This window comes from Anarhichas minor, unplaced genomic scaffold, assembly GCF_050575085.1.
Source record: "Anarhichas minor isolate MPS153535 unplaced genomic scaffold, ASM5057508v1 ptg000058l, whole genome shotgun sequence".
Taxonomy (NCBI): domain Eukaryota; kingdom Metazoa; phylum Chordata; class Actinopteri; order Perciformes; family Anarhichadidae; genus Anarhichas; species Anarhichas minor.
The window spans coordinates 1,912,450-1,933,796 of NW_027466504.1; the positions used below are offsets into that span (position 1 = coordinate 1,912,450).

Here is a 21,347-nt window from a genome sequence, read left to right on the forward strand (position 1 = left end):
AGTGAATGATGGTGCTTTGCGTTTACTATTGGCAGGTTGAAGCTGCTCTCTGCAGCAGCAGACATGTAATACACCTCTTCAGTTTGCTTTCTGCGTTGTGATTTGATTTTAATGTGGCATTGAAAAACCAACTCATTCAGTTATTAAAGAAAAAAAGCCAACAATTTTTTAAACAAAAGTTTTTCATTTAATTATGACATTAAATGTAATTTTACTTTGTAACTCAACTTTAATTTTAAATCAACAATCAGGGTACAAAGATCACCTGTAGGTCTCTTTACATTTAGAAAATCTTTTACAGATGAAATGAAATTATATCGCAGAATAAACTATATAAAATGTTGTATGTATTATATTAAATGTAAAATAATACCAAACAAAACGCAGAGCACAGCAAATGTGAGAAATACATGCGTGAAGCCCCTCCCTCATGTGTTCAGCCATGGTGCTCATGCTTCCTAAAATAATGTTTCCAAAATAATCATAGTAATAATAATATGTCACAATAATTACAATATACAAAAAAAACAAGTTCAGGTTGATTTTTTTAAACTTTTGTGCAAGTTAGGGTACAGAACATGAAGACATCAGGAAGGTTTGTTAAGGAAGGTTAAAGCGGGTGATGATGGTCCATGTAAAGGCAGCGTCAATTGTTGGTGAACTTCAGTCTCAGTCGAACATGTTTCATGTCCATCCACCGCCCCGACCCCCACACCTTCACTCCCCATCTCACTACACTGAGGACACACCCTCCTTGCATTATTACTGAACAGACCTCTGTGTGGAGTGACTGTTAACATTTCATGTTAGAAAGTCAATGAAATGATTACAAACACACAAAGCAACCCCAAACATGACACTGCCACGAAATGAGTGTTATGGGGGTAAAATACTATAAAATCAGACTTTGAATAATGTCATAGTGAAATGAAAGTATCTGTCATTTATATTAGCAAAAGATAACTACTTAGTACAATTATGGTTTCAAATATGTTTCACAATTATTATTATTACTATTATTATGATTATTATTAATAGTAGTAGTAGTAGTAGTAGGAGGAGGAGTAGAGTATGTAATTTATTTCATAATTACTTATTGATTTATGAACAATATGAGCCAGAACAAGGAAATCAAATCATAGGAAATACATTGTTAAAGGAACCTTACATTTCTTTTATTAATTATTTACAATATTTGCATACATACTGTTAGCACATTTTTCTAAAATGTTCAGTGATTAGACTCTTGCTGTTGGTAAAGAAATGCATTAAAGTGAGAATCATGACCTATAAAAAAAAAAGATTAGATTTAGTTTTTGTAAGATTTTAATGTTGAAAGTACAGAAAGGTGTTGTATAGCAACACAATAGTGGGGATAGAAGTACGAGCAGAACTTGACTAAGGCGTTAAGCTTGAGATGCACAGTTAAAAGAGTGTCAGTTGAATCTGACATGAAGAGAACTTCAGCAGCAGATGGGTCTGACATGGAAAGAGGTGACAGCAGGTGGAAGATCTCAGCAGAAACAGTTAGTTGTTGTTAAATATTTTATGTAATCAGAGCTTTCAGTGGGAAAGGACGAGTTATGGAGTCATTTAAAAGTAAGTTTATAACTTGAACCTAGATGGAACAATGATATGTCTGACATTCCCAGGCCCTCGCCTTCATATGCTACCATGCAAGGTGCCACCTGCCCTTTAGGACCCGAACTAATCATTCATTCCCATTCATACACCGCAGGCGCAGTTTGCGCAGCTTAAGTGTCTTGCCCAAGGACACATCGACATGGACTAGCGGAGCCGGGGATCGAACCGCCGATCTCGTGATTAAAGGATGACCCTGCTCTTCCACTGAGGCACAGCCGCCTGTAGTTGTACTGTAGCATTGCAATTAAAAGCCCCCAGTGTGAGCATTTCTGTTGTTATGGTGATGGTCTTAATGAGTTTTCCAAAGAGCTCTATCCAAAGAGAAGAGTGGTAGGTGCATTTAAAAACAGTGTGGTGGCCATGTACTCATTGTTAGTGAGTTATTCTTGGTTGTGGTTACAGTGATATTGTACTGTATACCCTGTTTGATTAAAAGAGCCACTCCATCCCCATGGCCTGCTGGTTGTTCTCTTAACATATTAAAACCGGTTTCTTAATTGAGGCCACTGTGTCCTGTTTTTTAAACAAAATGAGTGTTTCCTTATTTATCTGATGTGTAAAAAGGTGGTAGCCATAAAGGGAAAATTAACAGGATTAACACCTGTTAGCAATCCAACAGCCCGCCAGCAGGCCCAGCCAAACAACCATCTTTGAGAGGCTGTAGCTAGCTCAGTTTTATAGCTAGAAGATACTGGTTTTATAAGAAAATAGTAAACTTAAGGAATCGGTTGGTACCAACCATGTCATTCTAGCTACTCCCCGGGAAGGGAGCTAAATAACGTTCTGAAGTTTGGTGAGGGAAAAATTGTCACTGCGATTTCCGAGGGGGTCCCTTGATCTCTAACCTCAAGATGTGTGAATGAAAATAGGCTTATGGGTACAAGTCTCCCTTTTACAGACATGCACACGTTATGCTAATCCCCTGCAGTTTGGGGGGGACAAACATGCTATTTTTTGCATACAGTATAAATGTGATATCTTTGCCTTTTTCTAAAATAATGTATTTGAATGTTTCTGCATACCCTAAACAGTATTGAAATTGGACTGGAAAGCCGACACTCTTTTGATCCCAATTGTATTAATGCGTGATGATAGTGACGATCCCGCTAGTCCATGTCGATGTGTCCTTGGGCAAGACACTAAACCCCAAATTGCTCCCGCGGGCTGTGTTAATGATGCCATGTAGTGTTAAAGTGCTTTCAGGAAGTACAGTCCATTTAACATAGCCATTTCCCATATTGAGATTTTTTTTTTTTTAACTTGACATTACTGTATGGAATAACCTATTGTGACCTCTAGGATAACAAGAGCCTCATGAAACTTTACATCCAAGAACTAGAGTAATCAATTGATTAATACATTTTTATTTCTGATTCTTGACTAGAGGAATTTGACACACTGCTGAGCTTCATATCAAATTAATCTTCAGGTTCCAAGCTTTCAGGCTATTTTATGGCCAGAGGCTTCTTGGTGCTATGGTGGTGAGGGCTAGGTCGGTGGGGCCATTTTTGGAGATGGAGGGGTGAGTGCAGCCGCACATTTGTCTTCCGTCAGTGATGCATTGTTTGTGATGAGACGTGACCGAGTTCTTGCATTACATTAATGTGTGGTTGAAAGGATGGCAGTTAACACTGTTGGGTTAATGGGATTTATCAATTGCGTATTGAGAGAAGTTTATAATAAATTTCATTTGTATAACGCTTTAAAAAAAATAAAATAAAAGTACTCAAGGCACTTTATATGGTCAAAAATGAAACGATAAAAGCAATTACAATATAAACAAAAGGTGACATAAGGGTAAGGAACACAAAAACATAACTACCTTCACAGGTTAAAAGCAGATTTGAATAGGTGACTTTTAAGTGCAGTTTCGAAAGTGGTGGTGTAAAATTAATTAAAGGCTGCTCATCCTTTCCTTGTCGGTGATGTCTTTAGTCACCTTTTTGTTTGGTATTCCGCTCCTGTTCGCTTGCAGCAGACGAGTCAGTTTGTTGTTTGTAGCTCCTTGACATGTCAGCAATGTTATTTATTTTTCATGGATGGGAAAGTGTGATGCCAGATGCATGTTTGCCACCCAGAGGTGAGTGGCAGGTTTGAGTTCCACATAAAGGTGACACCACTCCGTTTGGTTGTGTTCTTTAAGGGATCGTGTTGTGCTGCAACTTATGTAGCATCAATTGAGAGTGGAACCACAGGCCTTTTCTTGTGCCTAGTTTACAGACATGCAAGTCTGGTACAGACAGATGCAGTTGGCTTTGGAAGCGCAGTTTAAGTGGCAGGCAGGCGTCTGATTACCCCAAGTAAATAGAAACTCCAGTCTGGGTGTTAAACAGCTTCCTCTGCCATCACATGCATCAAGTCTTGCAATATGCTAATTCCACAACTCCTGAGGGACTTTACTTTCTCCTGCAGTACTTTTGTCATGACTGCTGGACCATAATTTTGGATGTCCAATATATTTTACAGAAAGACTTATTTACATGAAAGAAATCAAAGACCATTTCCAAATCTATTATTTCATTAAGATAACTTTATAAACAAATTCAAAATTAACAAAGCATTTGCAAAAAAAGTACCACTGAAGGTAACGGCAAAAAGTGTTTTGACATTACAATGTAATTAAGATGCCAACTGAACAGACACTAATCAAGCATCTTAAGAAGCATTCATTCATTCATAATGCATTGAACTCCGCCCTCAGAGGGTGATGTGTTGGCTAGCTACCTGATTTCCCTTGATCATTTAAAATTTCATTACTCAAATATAAAACATCTAAAAAAAAAAAATCTAATTGAAGCAGTAGTACAAACTCCATAAAAGTACCATACATTGCCAAAAATACACAAATGTTACCAGTGCAACTGCAAGCATCCGTGTATGTGTCCAGTGTCGCCCAGTAAGCTACAACACAGGCTGAAATATCTGTGAATCACCATTGAGACTGATGCGTGGCTCCACGTCTCGATGAACAGAACGTTTACAAAAGGCAAAGTTAGTCTTTAGCATAGAACTAAACAGGGTTTTAAAAGACAGGCAGAAAGAACTCATGTATATTAAAAAAAAAAAAAATCATTCTTTGGCTTCTGAGCAGTGGCTGGTAACTGCTGACAGGACTGAATTGACAACAAACCTCAATCCGCACACAGAAAACAACATCTGTGGGCCTACTGATGTCTGGCTGCACTATAATTTCCCTGGGATGCAGTCATTCACCAGTCCATGCTTGCATCAATCTAACATTCACACAGCCATATTACTTTCCCTTTGGTACATTTACATCATGTCGTCGTCATCATCTTCTCCTCCTCCGTACATGTCGGCCAGTTTCTTGAAGCGGGATCCCCACTCATTGAGGCAGTTGTAGTCCTGGTCTCCGCTGCAAGACGAGTTCAGAGAGGAGAGGCTTCCAGCGTCAGAGCCGCCTCCTTCATAGTCGAACACCAGCAGGGAGTCGTAAGGGGGTGCGGTCGGGTCGTTGTCGGCTGCCTTTAGGTTCTAAGAGAGGCGCAGAGGATACATGTTCTCATTAAACTGAACTCCATTATTTTATATACAGTGGAATCAGAAGTCAGGAAAGATAGAGAGGATGATGCAACGAGTATCAAACAACATCATGCCATGACAAATAAACGATAATCAACTGGGACACCAAAAGGAGCCTCATCGGGTTTGAATTAAAGCCTTTTACAGCTCGTGTTAACTAATAATCTATATGATAAGAGAATGAAAATGCTCTTTGAAATTGGAATAGTGCGTGTGGCAACATGACATCATTTGTGATTTCAAACAAATATGTGCTTTAAAAACACTTATTTAAAAGCAGTGATAAATCAACTATTTCAACCATTTTGATTTGAATACGTTTGTATGAGCTCTTGCTTGTTTGACTCACATCGTCGATGAAGTTGCCGATTTCCTCTGGGTTGGCGGGCCGAGGCCGGTACTGAGGAGCCGGCATGAAGTTTGGCATCACGTCATTTCTGAACACCTCGGGCCGGTTGTCAAGACCACGGTGGAGAACACCCAGATCATAGTCCTGATTGTAAACACGTAGGGGTTTACACAAAGATACTGTGTATTTCATTTAAACTAAAACATCTGTTGGTGCATTCATTGAATAAAAGTAAACCATGTTTCTGTTGATATTTTTATATGCAACTCACTGTATTCCATGTCTCCTGCTGTTAGATGATAGATTAGCAATGGTGCTTTTGCTAAAAACAACCATTTGACACCAGTCTTCCCACTAACGTTAATAAGTGCTGGCCAGTGGCGCTGCTCAACTAGAGTAACGGCATGAGATTTTCATGGTACGAGTATAACCTCCGAAAATATCACCGTTTCACAGCAACAATATTAATGATAATGTGATACCATAGACTATTATGACCCTTAAAATAATGAGAACTGACTTATAATAAACAGAATTATAAACCTGATAAAACGCAACTGTTATATAACTGAAGCATGTTAGTTTACATGTTAGCAGCACTGAAGAACGTTAAATTAACTACTAAATAAACAGCAGTAAGCTCTTAAAAGAATAGCCTATGATGATTAAAAACTGTCACATAATGTAGGTGTGTGACACTGCAGCCAGGCTGCTTCCGTCTGTACCTTTAACTCTCAAGATCATTTTCTTCAACATTGTAGATAAGCAAATGTATATGTTATAATAACAGTCAATGTGAATACTGACTGATATGTCCCTCCAGCTTTTCCAGTCAGAACCGCCTTCATTATTTTGATATGATGTGCACCTGATTGAGCCTCGTCATAAAGCAATCAGTCCAAATCCCCCGTCCTAATTTACCTGATCGTCCTCCCCGCCGCCCTCTTCATCATAGTAGTAGACGTTGTCTCTAATGTCGTCGTCTTGCAGTAGAGGTACCTTCTGCTCTCCTCTCCTCCGTCTCGCGAAAAGCAGCAGCAGCAACACGAGCACTAAGCATACAGAGCACAAAGCTTAATACAACACACACCACAAGTCCAACCATTTCATACAGAGCAAAGACAGCTTAGGTGAAGTGCTGAGAGTTGGGCCACCCAATGCTCCCTGCACAGTGAAACATTCCGGAGAACACGTCGCAATGCAAATAGACCATCAAATACAGACACACCATGTGTTAATTATTCCAGCGTCCCGACTGGGGTTTGTAGACTAAATATCAGACTTACTGAGCAGCAACAGGATGCCTCCCAGTATTCCCAGGATTACGGGCAGTTCAGTGCCACCTGCCACACGCCCTTTGCAGGTCACGTCTTCCCCGGTGCAGTCACAAACTGTGGCCTGGACGGTGCTGTCCTGCGCCTCGCCGTGGTTGTCTGAAACCCTGAGGACCACAGTGTACTCTCCACTTTCTAGCTCAGTGGCTAAATTCAGGATGATGCCAGTTCCTGAAACAGAGGAAAATTGACTTTATAGCCACTGGCCAGTTGAGTTTCTCATTTTGTCTTATATTATTTGGAAAAGTGTTGCATGAGGGGCTCCTTTCAATGAGGAGTTCTCTTCAGACACCGATTACTCTCATGCTCTGTATCGGTGCCCCAATAAACCATCCAAAATCATTCAAATCTCAGCAAACACTTTCTAAACGTATACCTCAACTGAAGCATCTCTGACTGAGTACACTGCCTTGGAAGCACTACCTGTTATATGAACTTTGATCTTTTTGGCGACGGCTAATCTGAGGACAATTTTCAGCTCCTAAACAGTTAAAATATTTTCTTGATTTAATTAGTTGTTTTTTTCTGCAGACAGGACTGACGTACAAGTTTCTCCTGGTAATGGCCATTTGATTGGATGGTTACAAGTTTGTGGCTTACCATGTGTAAAAAAAACTATTTATTGTGTATCAATAGTGTACATACTGGAATCGTTCATCCTAGCGGTCCAGTTAGTCTTCGATATGCCCTGTAATGAGACGCTGTATGGAGCAGCAAAGCCCGGTCCATCTTTATCCGTCACTGACAGCAGCTGAGGAGCCGATTCCTTGTTACACACCTGAGGAAACACAATGACAGAAAGACTGTCTTTATTTGCTCATGTTACCGCAAAACAAATTTTGTGAGATCGTGACAATGTTTATTAGTTTTCATTAAGTACAAATGACAAGGACAAACAAGGTTCCCTCTCCTCCCACCTCACTTCCCCAAACCATTCATAAGGTAGCAGCAGATCAGAGATGTATTTTGGCCCTAAACCATTCAGTGCTTTATAAACCAACAGCAGGATTTTAAAGTCAATTCTTTGTTGGACAGGAAGCCAGTGCAAAGACCTCAGAACTGGAGTGATGTGATCCACTTTCCTGGTCTTAGGGAGGACTCGAGCTGCAGCGTTCTGAATCAGCTGCAGCGTTCTGACTGACTTTTTACAGAGACCTGTAAACACACCGTTACAGTAGTCCAGTCCACTGAAGATAAATGCATGGACAAGTTTTTCCAAATCCTGTTGACATAAATCCTCTAATCCTTGATATATTCGTCAGGTGATAGTAGGCTGATTTATACATGATGCCATGATGATAATCTATTAGTGGTCATTATGCTTTCTTGCAAGATACACTAAGCGTATGTTCCTTTCTCTTCAGTTTTATGTTTGAAGGGTTGAGGTTCAAAATGTAAATCTTAGGTACCAGAGGGACCTCTATAGGGATGATTGTGTCCATCTTTTACTTTTTCACAAAAATATTTTTTCCTATATCCCAAATACAATGATACAAGGTACCTTTACATTCATTACATATATCGCCAAAATGGTGTTATTTCTATATGCACAAGTTAATTATTTTGCAATATTTTCGGACGAGTATTTAGAGATCATTTCTGTGCATCTTCACAAACCAATAGGATGTTCCAATCCTACAATGTTATTTCCTTATTCAAATCCTTCCTCCATGCTTCCAATTTTCCCTCTGAGGACACTTGGGAACCAGGAATTAAGAAATCATAGAAAGAATCAAGCCTTTGCAAATATTTAAAAAACATTTTCTTGGTAGGATGAATTTTTCCTTCATCTATTGAAACAGAAGCTGTGTACATCACCAATTTTCCTCAGTCCCCTCTCTGTCCATATATAGCCCCCCATCTGCTCTTCAAACCCAGCATTGCCTAAATCACACCCATCACATTTGAATTCAAATCTCATCTGCATTAAAAATTGTTTTGGGAAAGGAGACGCACCTTGATTGAACGTTCCTCAATGGTGGGTGCATTGTCATTGACATCTTCAAGCAGGATTATTAGTGTACCAGTTCCTGTGGCTGGGACATCATCTGGTGAGGTGGCAGACACACACACACATCAGGAGAACAACTCAATTCTAGGGAAGCTAAAACGTCAGTGAGATGACGTACATATTTTGTTCGGCCCCTAAAGCAGTGCAGAAAACTAGATGACCGTGTACAAGTCTTGCCTTCTACCTACCATTGTCATATGCACCAATGAGTACTGTGTATTTGTTGTCCTTGACGAAGAGGGCCTCTCTATCCATGCCCTTTCGTACTTTAATCAGGCCCATGTCTGACACATTCAGCCATCCGGCAGTGTCTCGAATTATTCTATACCTGAATATACAAGAAAAAAACAGAGTTAATGCTATGCAAGCGAGCAGATAACCAACATGCTTCATGACGGGGCATTCACAGATCCGATCACCATAAAAACATTCAGTTGATATTTGCCATATACCGTTCTTTGAGTTTTGCTTGGACATAGTCAACTTAAGCCTGAAACATTTTAGATTTTACTTTTTATTTGGCTAAATGCTCATTACGCCAAACTTACAATCAACTGAAAAACGGGAACATTTAAGGTTTTTGGTGGCTGCAATTATTGACAGCAGTGACAGTGACATATTGAACCATGATCATTGTTTTATTATCAATGAAACTCAATCTCTATCAACTTCCAAATCAAAGTGATGCAATGAATATCAACAGCTACTGATTGGAAATGGTGGAACAAGAGGCCATTTTCAGCATTTTAAAGAAACAAAATCATAGCTTAATTCTAATATGTTGGAGCAAACCAAATTACACAAAAACTTTGGAAGACAATAGTGAACATGTAGTAAATGCTGTCTGCACTTAAATAGTATACAGTGAAATTAAAGATGAATTGAATACAGTCTTTGTTGCCCTCAGAAATTAGAGAATTGACACCTAAAGCTTGTTTTTTCTTATTTTAGTTTTCTCTGGCAGTGATAACCTTGTGTTTAAATACTTGTTGAAAATAACAAAGATCAGAGTTTGAGCTTACTTGACTGTCTGTTTGCGTGCAGTGTCTGGGTCAGAAGCAGTGTACTGCACCACATCACTGCCCAGTGCAAGGTCCTCCCGTTTTGACACATGTTTTTCTATTGGATCAAAGATTGGAGCTTCATTGACGTCCAGCACACTCACCACCACTGTGGCAGTGGCAGTGGGCAATGGAGTAGCAAAAGGAACCTCATTCTCCACTGCAACCAACAGAGTGTGCGTGGTGCTCCTCTCAAAGTCAAGACCCTAATTGGATGGAAGGAAAAGCAGAGCAGCACAATTCAGACAAATGTCTCACAACTCATACTGCTGTACAACTTGCACTCAAATTCCCTCAATACATAACAGTGATTGTTATCTAATAAACTGACAAAAGGTTGCTGAAATACTATCTATGGAACAAACATTTAATGACAGATATCTCATAACTTTAATATTGTGACTGTGAGAATTCTTTGTATATTTCCTACCTTGGCAGTAGAAATGATTCCTTCATGTTTGTTACTTCCTGTTTTCACAGTGAAATGTCCTCCAGGATCACCATCGATAATCGTGAACTTGGCGTTCCAGGCTGGGGAAAGTGGCTCGTCACCATCTGTGACCAACATCCTAACGACATGAGCGTCCACTGCATTTTCTTTAACAGATGCCGCATACTGGGAAAATGTAACAAGGGAGTTAAAAGAGAAAAACAGTGAAGATCAGAAAAAAGGATGCTGTTGCTTGTAAACAAGTATTTTTTAACCATGGCCTTCATTTTATAATCTACATCATCATGCAGTTTAGTTCATGACTCTACAGCTATGGGATTCTCTGTTTACTATAGTTCACTTACCATGAACGAGCCAGCTCATACATGGTCAACTTTAAACTAGACTATTAAAAAAAAATAAAAATGAAGCATGGCAAAAACTCCAAAGCTTGACAGATCTGCGGTGCCTAGTTATGGTTGCTGAGCTAGGATTGTAGACCTGCTCATCTGGGGAGGTGTTTAGTGAACGTAGCTCTCCAGTCAGAATCATGTTGTACTTACGGAAGGCTGAGTGAAGGCCGGAGCATTGTCGTTGCTATCTGTGACAGTAAGGATTACTTTTGCTTCCCTAGTCAACCCTTCTCCCATCAGGTCTGCTACTTGAACCACTAGAGTGTACTTTGGATATTTCTGTTAGAAGAGAAACACAAATGAGTTTAACTCACCAACTGGAAGGCTTAAACATTTTTGACGTAATTTTACAGACTCCGTTGGAGCAAATCCATGAAGAAAAATAGCTAAGAAGCTAATGGCAGTCCCATTAGCCCTGGCTGGTGTGATGTTACATGATGACAAATGTTACTTTGAACAACAAAAGGAAATGTACAGTGTATAAAAGCAACAGACCACTTTCTACTCCATCGTCATCAAAATTGCATTTCCTGTTGCTTTAGGCAATTATCATAATATTCTCTTCGGTAATGCAAAACGGAGGAAAGTCGAAAGGTGGTATGAAAGTTACCGCGACAACAAATTTGGAGTTACTTGAAATGACTGCGTCATGAATGAATAGGAAAACGTCAGTTCTACAAACTACCTCAGGCTGGTTGGCAAGATGTACAGTTTCTTCTGCATGGGTATTTTTGTTTTCAGTCTATGCTAACCAATATCCTGAATCTGTGGTTTTGTGTCAATGAATCTATATCTGCCACATATCTATAGATTTCCAGATATGCATCATTTGATCTTTCCAACCCCACTTGTCAAGATCAGCCAATAGCAGATGGCTATATAAACTTCCACACAGTTTCTGTGATCAGCTGTGTGAGATCTCAGTCAGTAGTTTCATACCAACATCTACTAATAAACTACTTCCTATGTAAACAAACTACTTTCTCAGTCGGCCCGCAACAGAGCCAGCATGAAAGACAGACAGGTGAAATAGGTTTTTAGAAGGCTCACCTCTCTGTCAAGCCCGCCGGCATTGACCCGGATGGCTCCAGTGACTGGGTTGATGACAAACATATCTTCTCTGGGCAAATCTGGATCCTGGCTCACAATACGGTAGCGAATATCTGAGGCGTCAGTATCTGGCTCGTCAATATCTGTGGCCACAACCTTAATCACCTCGTAACCTGGAGAGAGGGAAGTCAGAAGTGAAAATTAAGTAAGTGATATTCTTGGTAGGGCTGGGGCTTGGAATTCTATCTTCCAACAATTATGAAATCAAGATAATTGAGATAAAACGATTATTGTGCCGCTTTTCAGCCCTCCGCAGCCAGACCAGAGGCTGTGGACTCGATTGAACAGGAAAGGACTCATGCTCCCAGCGCAACATCTAGGGCGAAGTCGGCAACCCACTAAACCAGTCTTCAAAAACGGACCCTTTCTCAATAACCGTGCTTTGTGGGTGACTTTGTCATCACCATTCATATCTATACCTCTACCTCGAGCCTCTTGGCTCTCAAAGTGCACCAGATTATTACATTAAGACGTACACAATTTTCTTTCTAGATGCATTATGTATCCAAAGTCAATGAGTAATCGTTGATTTTTCCCATAAACAAGCAGCGCACTTCATCGAAAACGTGATTTACAGAATGAAGCTGGGTACGATAGTTTTTTCCAACAATGCACTTGTGATGGTTGTGGTCAGTCAGTGACGTCAATTAGTCACTAATTAATAGTCTTGTCATAACCCATATAGTTAACTAAAATGACCCTTCAATATAAAAAGTAGTGTACAATTTATAGCAAGGTTAACTACTATGATGAATTGCATGCACATAAAACAAAAAGGTAGATTTAGACAACTGGCAGTTGAGAGTAATGATCAAGGTGACAAAGATTATTTTTGATTTAGCCATCTGGCCTCAGCTTAAGCTTAATTAGGATGCTCACCTTTTTGAGAATATGAGTTTGCAAACTTTTTCTTTCTTACATTTATAATTAGGTTACAGGTCGCATTAGAAAAAGTCCCTTTCAGTAATGGCACATCCACTGTGTAGTATTTCGCAAATGTGTTGGAGCAGGTCCTTGATTTAACTCCATCAAAGCTTTAGGTCAAACAGTAGAAGTTCAAATATGCTATTTTATCTTGTGATAACAAAAAATACCGTGTAACATTAACAGACATCTTCAGGGCTAAAGGAGATTAACTGCCAGTACCTTTTGTCGAGGCCTCAGCAACTTCTCCCAGGAAGGTGTCTTGAGCAAAATTTGGTTTGTTGTCATTCTGGTCAGTTACTTTCACTATAATGTCCATAGGCGCTTCGGCAGTTCCTGCACCTTCTGCCACAGCATGTGCTTTAAACTGCATAAGACAAACACATTGGAATTATAAAACTGTATACTCGATAATAATCCATGAAGATCCTTTATTCCATATCGCTAGCATTCACACTGGTGACACAACATGCCACTGGTTTCACTTTAAATCTCTGATCTACAGGTGTACCAAGATAGGCAGTGAAGAAGACCGTTAGCAATTAAACATCATGTTACCAATGTAAGATTGAATAATTATTGTTTTTGGAGGAAAGGTTGATTAAACGCCCTGAATAAACATCTGTGATTGTGCCGATATGCACAAATTAGTTTGAAGGAATATGAAGCTCGGCCATGTAATACTGAGCCAGCTGCTCCAAGGGTCCGTGGTGATTTTTTTGTTCCAGGGATGACTTCCAGTTATTCTTATGGGGCAACTCGGATAGCAAAAAAGCCCAGCGCTGTGGGTCACAGCGAGCTAGTGGAGCGCTGGGTCTAAACTGCAACGCCATCAACAGGATGAGAGCCCCGGTGCTGGGGTTTGCTCTGGCTAAATTCAAAATGCTAACGAAAGCTCCATCCGTCTCCCGGAGCAGGTGCACGCTGTACCCCAGTAGCAGCCTCCCAGTGAGAATGAGACGAGGTTGCGAGTCGTTTTCTTGTTTCTTCCACTTAGAATTTAAATCAATAAACAAACTATAAAAAAGGCACAAGGATCATGGATGTATTATTGAAAAGCCTTCAGGGCAGCTCTACATCTTTGTCATCTCATGTTGGACTGAGGACAGACTACAGTGACTCACTATCGTCTCATTCTAGGAACAAGTGGTATTACATGACAGGACGGTGCTAGCATGCTCATTTTAGTAGATACAGCATCTCTGATCAACAGACGTCTTTGACGTGACTTAATCACTGTAACCTCCTCACATTTGACTGGTAAGTACATTTTTGGACTCTTTTAAACTAAAATCCTGGACAAATTACACATTGCACCTGTAATTCAGAAAGGAGTACAAAGTGTGTCCATATGATTCCCTGCCTGATCATGAAAAGTGAACAGAGTGTATAAAACTAACATCAGAGAGGGTGCTTACCATGTACTTGTCTATTAATTCTCTGTCCAGCGGTTGTGTGAGATACAGATTACCAGTGTTTTTGGTCATGGTGAAAAGGTCAACAGGATCCTCACTGGCTCCTGGACCAGTGATGCTGTAGAGGATCTTCTGTTTTGTATCCTCATTAGAACGGATCTGGAAAAAACACACCAGGCCGGAGTTAGACCACTCTCACCGTTATATCAGCTACAATATTGTGTACTACAGAGGTCTTTGAGTTAATCTGCATTTACCTTTCTGAGGTATAGAAACCGAGAGCGGTTACAAAATTCTACATGGCTAACAGCCGATTCATTATTTCAGCCATAGTGCACCTCAGAACATCTATGCATTTTCTTTATAATTTCCCTTGATAACAGGATGATTACACTTTAAAAATATAAAAAATAAAACAAGGTCATTAACCGATTATCACCAGTTAAGGAAAAATTGAAACTATGGCTATATTTAGGGAGGAGTGGGGAGAGATGCACACATGAAAGTGGAACGCTATATTTGAATGTACTGTAAATAGAAAACCAAAAATAAAATGCCGAGCTCAATGACTGCAGCGGGAACCTTGGCAGAAACGGAGAAACAAATAATCAAAATACAGTTCAGTATCAAATTCTCAGGAACAAGGGGCTTAGGTTCCTCTTACTTGAGCTACTAGTAGGGGGTAGGGTCCTCTGTCATTCTCAGCAACTTTTAATTCAGGAATAACCCAGTCTCTCTTCCTCCTTATCAGCCCTTCACCAGTCTTGGGAAAATTCAGAATGGGCACCTGGAAGAAAACGCACATTTGTAGCCAATTATAATCTGACAGACACAAGATATTGGACTCTAATCGCTGCAGCTCACGTTAGCGCATAGTTGTAACCCTGCTGTTTTTCACAGTTATCGTTAGAGTTTGTCAGTGCTACATACCTGGTTAAACTCTGAATACATAAATTAATAAATATTCAAAATTTGACTATTCCAATAGTAAAAAAAAAAAAAAAACGTCAAATTATATTTGATTGTGAAAGAAAAGCTAAAATAATTCAACAACTGTAATGATGACAGAGAATGACACCGTTTCCTAACAGCAAGCGCTACGTTCCACCGTTTGTACTTTTTAAAACAGAAAACATTTTATATTGTGATAATAAATGAAAATGACATACAATTTAGCCTCCAGCAACCCGACACGTTTATTTAGATTTTTATTAATGAAATGAGACGGTGTCGTATAGATAACTCCATATTGTAACTTCAGGAATCAGCCGTTCCGCGTCCATTGTGGCGCTTTCTTAGCGAGCAACAGAGATAAATGAAAACCGGGCGTCTGACAAAAGTTTAGAGCTGCACAGTGCTGACAGTTGGGACACAGTGTCATGGAGATAATGCGCTAAAATTTATGTACACATAATTTGATCATGCGTTTTTTAGAACACATATTTGGCTAATTTTGACAGTACTCCTAATAAGTTACATTAAGACTTCTGCTAACAGAATTGAACCGGTGAGCCTTGGCAATTCATACACAGCCACAAAGGGGCAGTGTTCTATAGAAAAACTGATCTTTGCATGCAGAGCCTTTCCACTGTCAAACCTGCCTCCAAGACCCTTGATAAATTTGATGCATGTGGCACTTGCAAAACATATTTTACATCAAATATATTATTCGAATTAGCGTTATTTAGAAACATACATTTGCAAGTTTCCTTCATGCCCTTTCAAAAGTGTCTCTAATCCTACAGTACCTCTGTGTTATTAGCAGAGTCCACTTCAGTGTGGTGGTGCTGATGGTTGTGGTGTTTGCGTTCTCCATGGTGATGCTCGACATTATGGTGGTGGTTCCCATGGTGATGCCCATGGTGCACTACTCTGACAAGAACACTCATTTTGTGACCTTGTGAGTCCCAGGAGTGGATAAAGAATTCCCGGTGTCCATAAATATCAGCTGGTCTTTTTACCTGGAGGGGAAAAAACACCCATTAGCAAAGGTCAACCTGCTGTTAACAGATTTGGATTCAAGCAAGCTCTCAACATGACAACATCAAACTTCTAAAAATCCAAAGTGTTGATGGTAGTTTGACAACAAAGAACAACAACAAGTGTTGTTGCCGTTCAACTAAATCTGTGCTGTATTCAGGTGGGTCCAAGTTACACATGTAGGAGTCACTCAACAGATATACTGCTGTCTTGAAACTTACATTGGTTCTGTCATCATACTTCATCTAAGTTGAGTCAAAGTGGTATTTTGTTATTGTTGCTGAGAATTCATATTTTCACACAATAGTTACTCAAATCCCCTAATCATGTTAAGGCACAAAGGGATGTGCAAGGATTTTGGAGAGGTGAGCATTAGAATTTTACAATAGTCTGTTGAACTCTACTGACCTTCAACATGCCATCTGTCTGTACTTTGAAATGGCTGTTATCGGTGCTGAAAAGAAATTTTGTGCGGCCTGTGCAGTCAGAGAAGCCCACTGGAATTTGAAAGAAGAAATAGTTATTACAAATGCAGAACATAGAGAAAACAAAGAAATAACTGGCAAGTCTTCATATGATGTGTTCTGGCTAATAAAAAAAAAGTAGCCTTTCTAATAAATAACACTGCTACTATTATTATTAGTGGTAATATTTTTTTACTATTACTGTTTTTATTGTCATTCTATTATATCCACTAGTAGTAATGCTTTTTCTATTGTTATTGGGCCTAACATTACTGCTTCTACTGCTATTACTATTCTCATTGTATGGATCATTTCTGTCATATGGAACGATTGTTCATTCTGTACACATGACATCTATTGCACTTCTGACCATCCTGATAGAGGGATCCCTCCTCAGTGGCTGTCCCTGATGTTTCTTCCTTTTTCCCCCCATTTAAGGTTGTTTTATCAAGCCACCAGAAGCGATCTTTTGATTAGTTAAATTCGGCTATACAAATAAAATAGAATTGAATAACAAATCTGTGTTGAGATTGGCAGGAGTGCGAGTTAACGTTAGCAGCCTTTGGGCAGCACAGCCCTTCTGATTCAGCAAAAAAATGTATTGCGAAGGTAAATTATAGCATTAATGTAATCTTTTTGACCAAAATCAGAATTAAAGAAAAAAAAAAGTTTTGCAAACAAATAAAAATCTATAAACCTGATCCAGTGGTTGTACAATGGTGATAAGATTGATGCTTCCTTTACCTCAAACAATCTTTGACAAGGTACAGACAGCTGCTTGTAGAGTGCACACCAACCTGACAGCCAAGTGTTGTTTTGGCCTGCCATCAACTTACTCACAGAATTTGCATTAATGTGTGACAGCTGGTATGACCTGCAGCTGGTAACATTACAGCCAGAGCTTAGTAACTTTTATCAATCACCAAATCATTTCTCACATTTCCACACTCCAATTCATCACTCTCATATGCAGTGAAATATTTGTACTGTAGATCTCAGCTGTGGCGAAGGAGCGCAGCACTAGCAGGCCGAGATGGACAAAACACAGCAGAGTCCAGTGAAGAAGAGTTTGCTTCTGATCAATATCGATCCAAAAAAATATGTACATATCGTCCCGATACAGATCCTTAGGATTGGCTCAGAACATCTTGTTACAAAAGATTAAAACTACTGTAACCCAAGTTGTGCAATGTGTTGTGACAAACTCATGACTGAGGTGAAGTCCCCAAATAAAAAAGCATGAAAAAGCTTTAGCTGCATACGTCTATGCTACGGTTGTCCTTAGTGATAATATGTTTAATTTTGTTTTCAAGAGTGGCATCTTTCATTTAATAAAGATTATTCAAGTTTGGTGAAATTGAATACCTCCTATGCCTATTGTATATTGGGTCAGATATTAATAAATGCACACAAAAGTACTCTCAAATGTTTTTTGTGATTTATGACTCCACAAAAATATTTTTCATAGCATACATGATAAAAGCGAAATCATTCATTTTAGGTTGGTACCCACAGGCTGGATCACAGGGAGCTACCACTTGCGTTATACCGGGGTATATGCATTATAACATTTCAACCAAAAGAGTTGGACCATTATCGATCGGATTTGGCACACATGTGAACCGTGGATTAATAACTCAGTTTAACGTTAATCATTACGGAGTGAAATAAAGTTTTACTGATGAACGTTTCTAGCCAATATTCATTACAATATGCGATCAGGACACCATAGGATATTACTATGCATCAGCCACTAAACAGACTGACTGTAAAACTGCCATAACACAGCACCAAACAGTTTATTATGACCAAGCAACCACAAGACAACCCAGTTTAATGATTCGGTAATGCCATGAGTACATTGTACATCAGCAGCGTCATTAGGGACTCTTCCCTCCTCAAGCAAACCAGAAGCCTGCTTCATCATCGTATAATCTTGTCTTAGACAAGAAAAAGACATAGGCCAAACCAAAGAGGGTGATTAGCCATTCTACTGAGACAATTGGAACAAAAAGTAAATGGTGGAACACTTCCGTGACCTGACAAACATGTCAGGTCTGTAGTGAAAAAAAACTGCAGCTGTGCAGTGCTTCTTTTCTGAGACTATTTGATAAAGCAAGGCCTGTAAAACAGGCTCGGGGAGATTGTTTTGCCCTGCAGGTAAGAGCAGTACAGGAGGTGCGGAGTGAGTGCAAGCTGAGACCTGAGGTTGTTTGTGGGTGAGAACAATGTGAGCAGCTAATCTGTAGACGGCCAAATGAGGAGGAGCACCGTAGCAAAGCTAAGGAGTTTAGTCTATCACTTTAACTTTGGTCTCGATGCCTCCATAGCTAAAATGTTCTTTCCTGAATGTACAATCTGAAAATAATCCATATTTCATAATAATGAACATCGGAAATGAACAGCATACAGTTTCCTTCAGGTGTGCATTAGCCAATGAGTGAGAGAACGGCTTCCTGGATTGTGCCTACCTTTTCCCAGTGTCGTGCCCTGCTTCAGGTGCTTCCTGAACACCCGGAAAATCAACACATCCGACTTGAATCCAGGCACACATGTTGACGCCTTAGTAGTCAATAAAGATGAGGCCTAAGAGAAGAAAACAGCCTTTTTATTCATCATAATCCAGATGTATGGAAATGTGGAATCAGTAGGCAGGATAACTTTTTCAGTCGGATTTTGTTGAGGAAACTGTAAAATGGCATTCTGAGTGATTACACATCACTCAGCGTTGGAGTCATCCCCAATTGTGGATAAACTTGCCACCCAGGGAGTCATAGGGTCCAATCTGGGCTAACAAATAATTGCACTATGGAATTGAATAATCTTAATCATTTTTTTTATTGATCTATTAGTTTGGTCTATGTAATGTTGAAAAAGGTGAAACATGCCCATCAGAAGCACTGAGAACTCAAGGTGATGTTGTTGAATCGTTTTTGTTTTGGCCAAAGCTCAAAGACGATATAAAATGATGTAAAACAGAGATATAACAGCAAATTCACATAAGAAATAAGCTTGAACTAGCATATTTAATTAAGTAGCAATACAATTAATTATCAAAGCTGTTGCTCTAGGTCTATCAATAACTCTAAATCTAAAACTGTTTAAAAAAAAAAGCTTGATTCAGTAAAAACTATAAATTCGCATATTATAAGAAACTATTTCCCGCAATGTTCACAGTATCATAGTAAAAGCAAATGCTGTGAACAAATTGTAATGACAAATATGTGTTTGCAAGCAATCCCATCGAAAGAAGGTTTTTTTTCCACCATCGAAACATGTTGGAATTCAACCTGCCGACAACGTCATCAACGGAATTAGGGCGAGGCCCGTGGAGACCTAGCGGCTCCTCGAGGGGAGGAAGAATGAAACTCTGAACGAGATTTAACGCTTCCTTGTGTCAAAGGGGTGACATATTTGTTAAGACATCGTTTTTAAATTACTTAATATTGTATACATCATTATTTAGGCCATCTGCAATTCAGTCGAAGCGGCGCTTATTAATATACAAGTTCGCCATTATCACCCGCCCCAACAACCGAACTCCTTTAAGTTAAATACAATGCAGAGCCGCGGCAAGTGTTGACTAACACAAATTGAGAGTACTGAAATAAAAAGCGGCTCGGTGCAGAACCGAAAGTTTCGTCAGAAATAGTTTTCTAAAAACACCCAGTGTTTAATGAGATGTACAAAAATAAGGGAACTAACGTCACCAGTTTATTTTTCGTTCTCTAAATCTAACACGAGAGAATGACAGAAATGCGTGGAAGAGTTAACGTGAAGTAATAATGAAGACAGGAAATCTCACCTGAAAAACGACGATTAAAATGCCCAAAACCGCGACCCGGCCGGTACCCATCTGTCTGTAAACCCTCTTTCTATAGTCCTTGCAATGAAAGTAGAAAACCACTGAATTGCGAGGTGATTTTAAAATATATATTCCTTTGCGACTTTTCGTCGTGGCTTCTTTGTCTTCTTTCGTGAAGGTAGATTCAGTTACTGACTGAGTTCAGCTGGACGAGTTGCTGCAGGTACTTTCAGCGTGTGACGTCAGCCTACAGGTGCGCGGTTTCCGTGTTCCCGATATGGTCATACAGGCTGAACACACCTGTAGAGACAGATACCAGTAGTTTCTGTTACTTCCTGCTCATGAACAGGTAGCAGATAAACAACAGATAACACACTGACAGCAGTTTTATTGACCAGCAGCTGTATCAGAGCTAAGTGAATAGCATTCTTCAACTTTCTGTCTCATTTCCTCTTACTGACAACCCCCGCTTTCTCTCTCTCTCTCTCTCTCTCTCTCTCTCTCTCTCTCTCTCTCTCTTCAGCTCCCTCTCGCTTCTTCTTTCTCTCTCTCTCTCTCTCGCTCTCTCTCTCTCTCGCTCTCTCTTCAGCTCCCTCTCGCTTCTTCTTTCTCTCTCTCTCTCTCTCTCTCTCTCTATCTCTTCAGCTCCCTCTTGCGTCTTCTTTCTCTCTTTCACTCCCTCTCTTTCGCTATAGCACTCTCTCTCCCTCTCTCCTCTCTCTCTTTCTCTCTCTCTTTATCTCCCCCTATCTCTCTCTGTATCTCCCTCTCTCTCTCTTTAGTCTGCATACAATTGACAACACTTTACATCCTAATATTGACAAAATATTTTCATATGGTGACATAAAAATCCAATTTTAAACT

General features: G+C 39.7%; 1 protein-coding gene across 1 annotated transcript; it reads right to left on the minus strand.

The window, feature by feature from the left end:
- Positions 1-4,154: 4,154 nt before the first annotated feature.
- On the minus strand, positions 4,155-20,941 carry cdh31 (cadherin 31). The gene is made up of 18 exons (XM_076077131.1): positions 20,484-20,941; positions 19,150-19,264; positions 16,623-16,711; positions 15,983-16,195; positions 14,899-15,021; positions 14,238-14,393; positions 13,042-13,186; positions 11,836-12,008; positions 10,936-11,064; positions 10,373-10,558; positions 9,904-10,148; positions 9,070-9,209; positions 8,827-8,918; positions 7,516-7,648; positions 6,823-7,041; positions 6,458-6,588; positions 5,537-5,680; positions 4,155-5,139 (listed from the first exon to the last, which is right to left on the minus strand). The coding sequence occupies exons 1-18, from the start codon at positions 20,532-20,534 to the stop codon at positions 4,918-4,920; spliced, it is 2,706 nt and encodes a 901-aa protein (XP_075933246.1). The 5' UTR covers positions 20,535-20,941; the 3' UTR covers positions 4,155-4,917.
- Between the last annotated feature and the right edge of the window lie 406 nt (positions 20,942-21,347).

What these genes read in the sequence shown, in the direction of transcription:
- cdh31 (XM_076077131.1), bottom strand. Translation starts at nt 20,534, where the DNA reads ATGGGTACCGGCCGGGTCGCGGTTTTGGGCATTTTAATCGTCGTTTTT. An exon ending in ACCCCCTACTAGTAGCTCAA is followed by an intron (nt 14,394 to 14,898) that starts GTAAGAGGAACC and finishes TGTTTTTTCCAG; the next exon opens with ATCCGTTCTAATGAGGATAC. An exon ending in TCGGCAACTTCATCGACGAT is followed by an intron (nt 5,140 to 5,536) that starts GTGAGTCAAACA and finishes CGCCTCTCTTAG; the next exon opens with AACCTAAAGGCAGCCGACAA.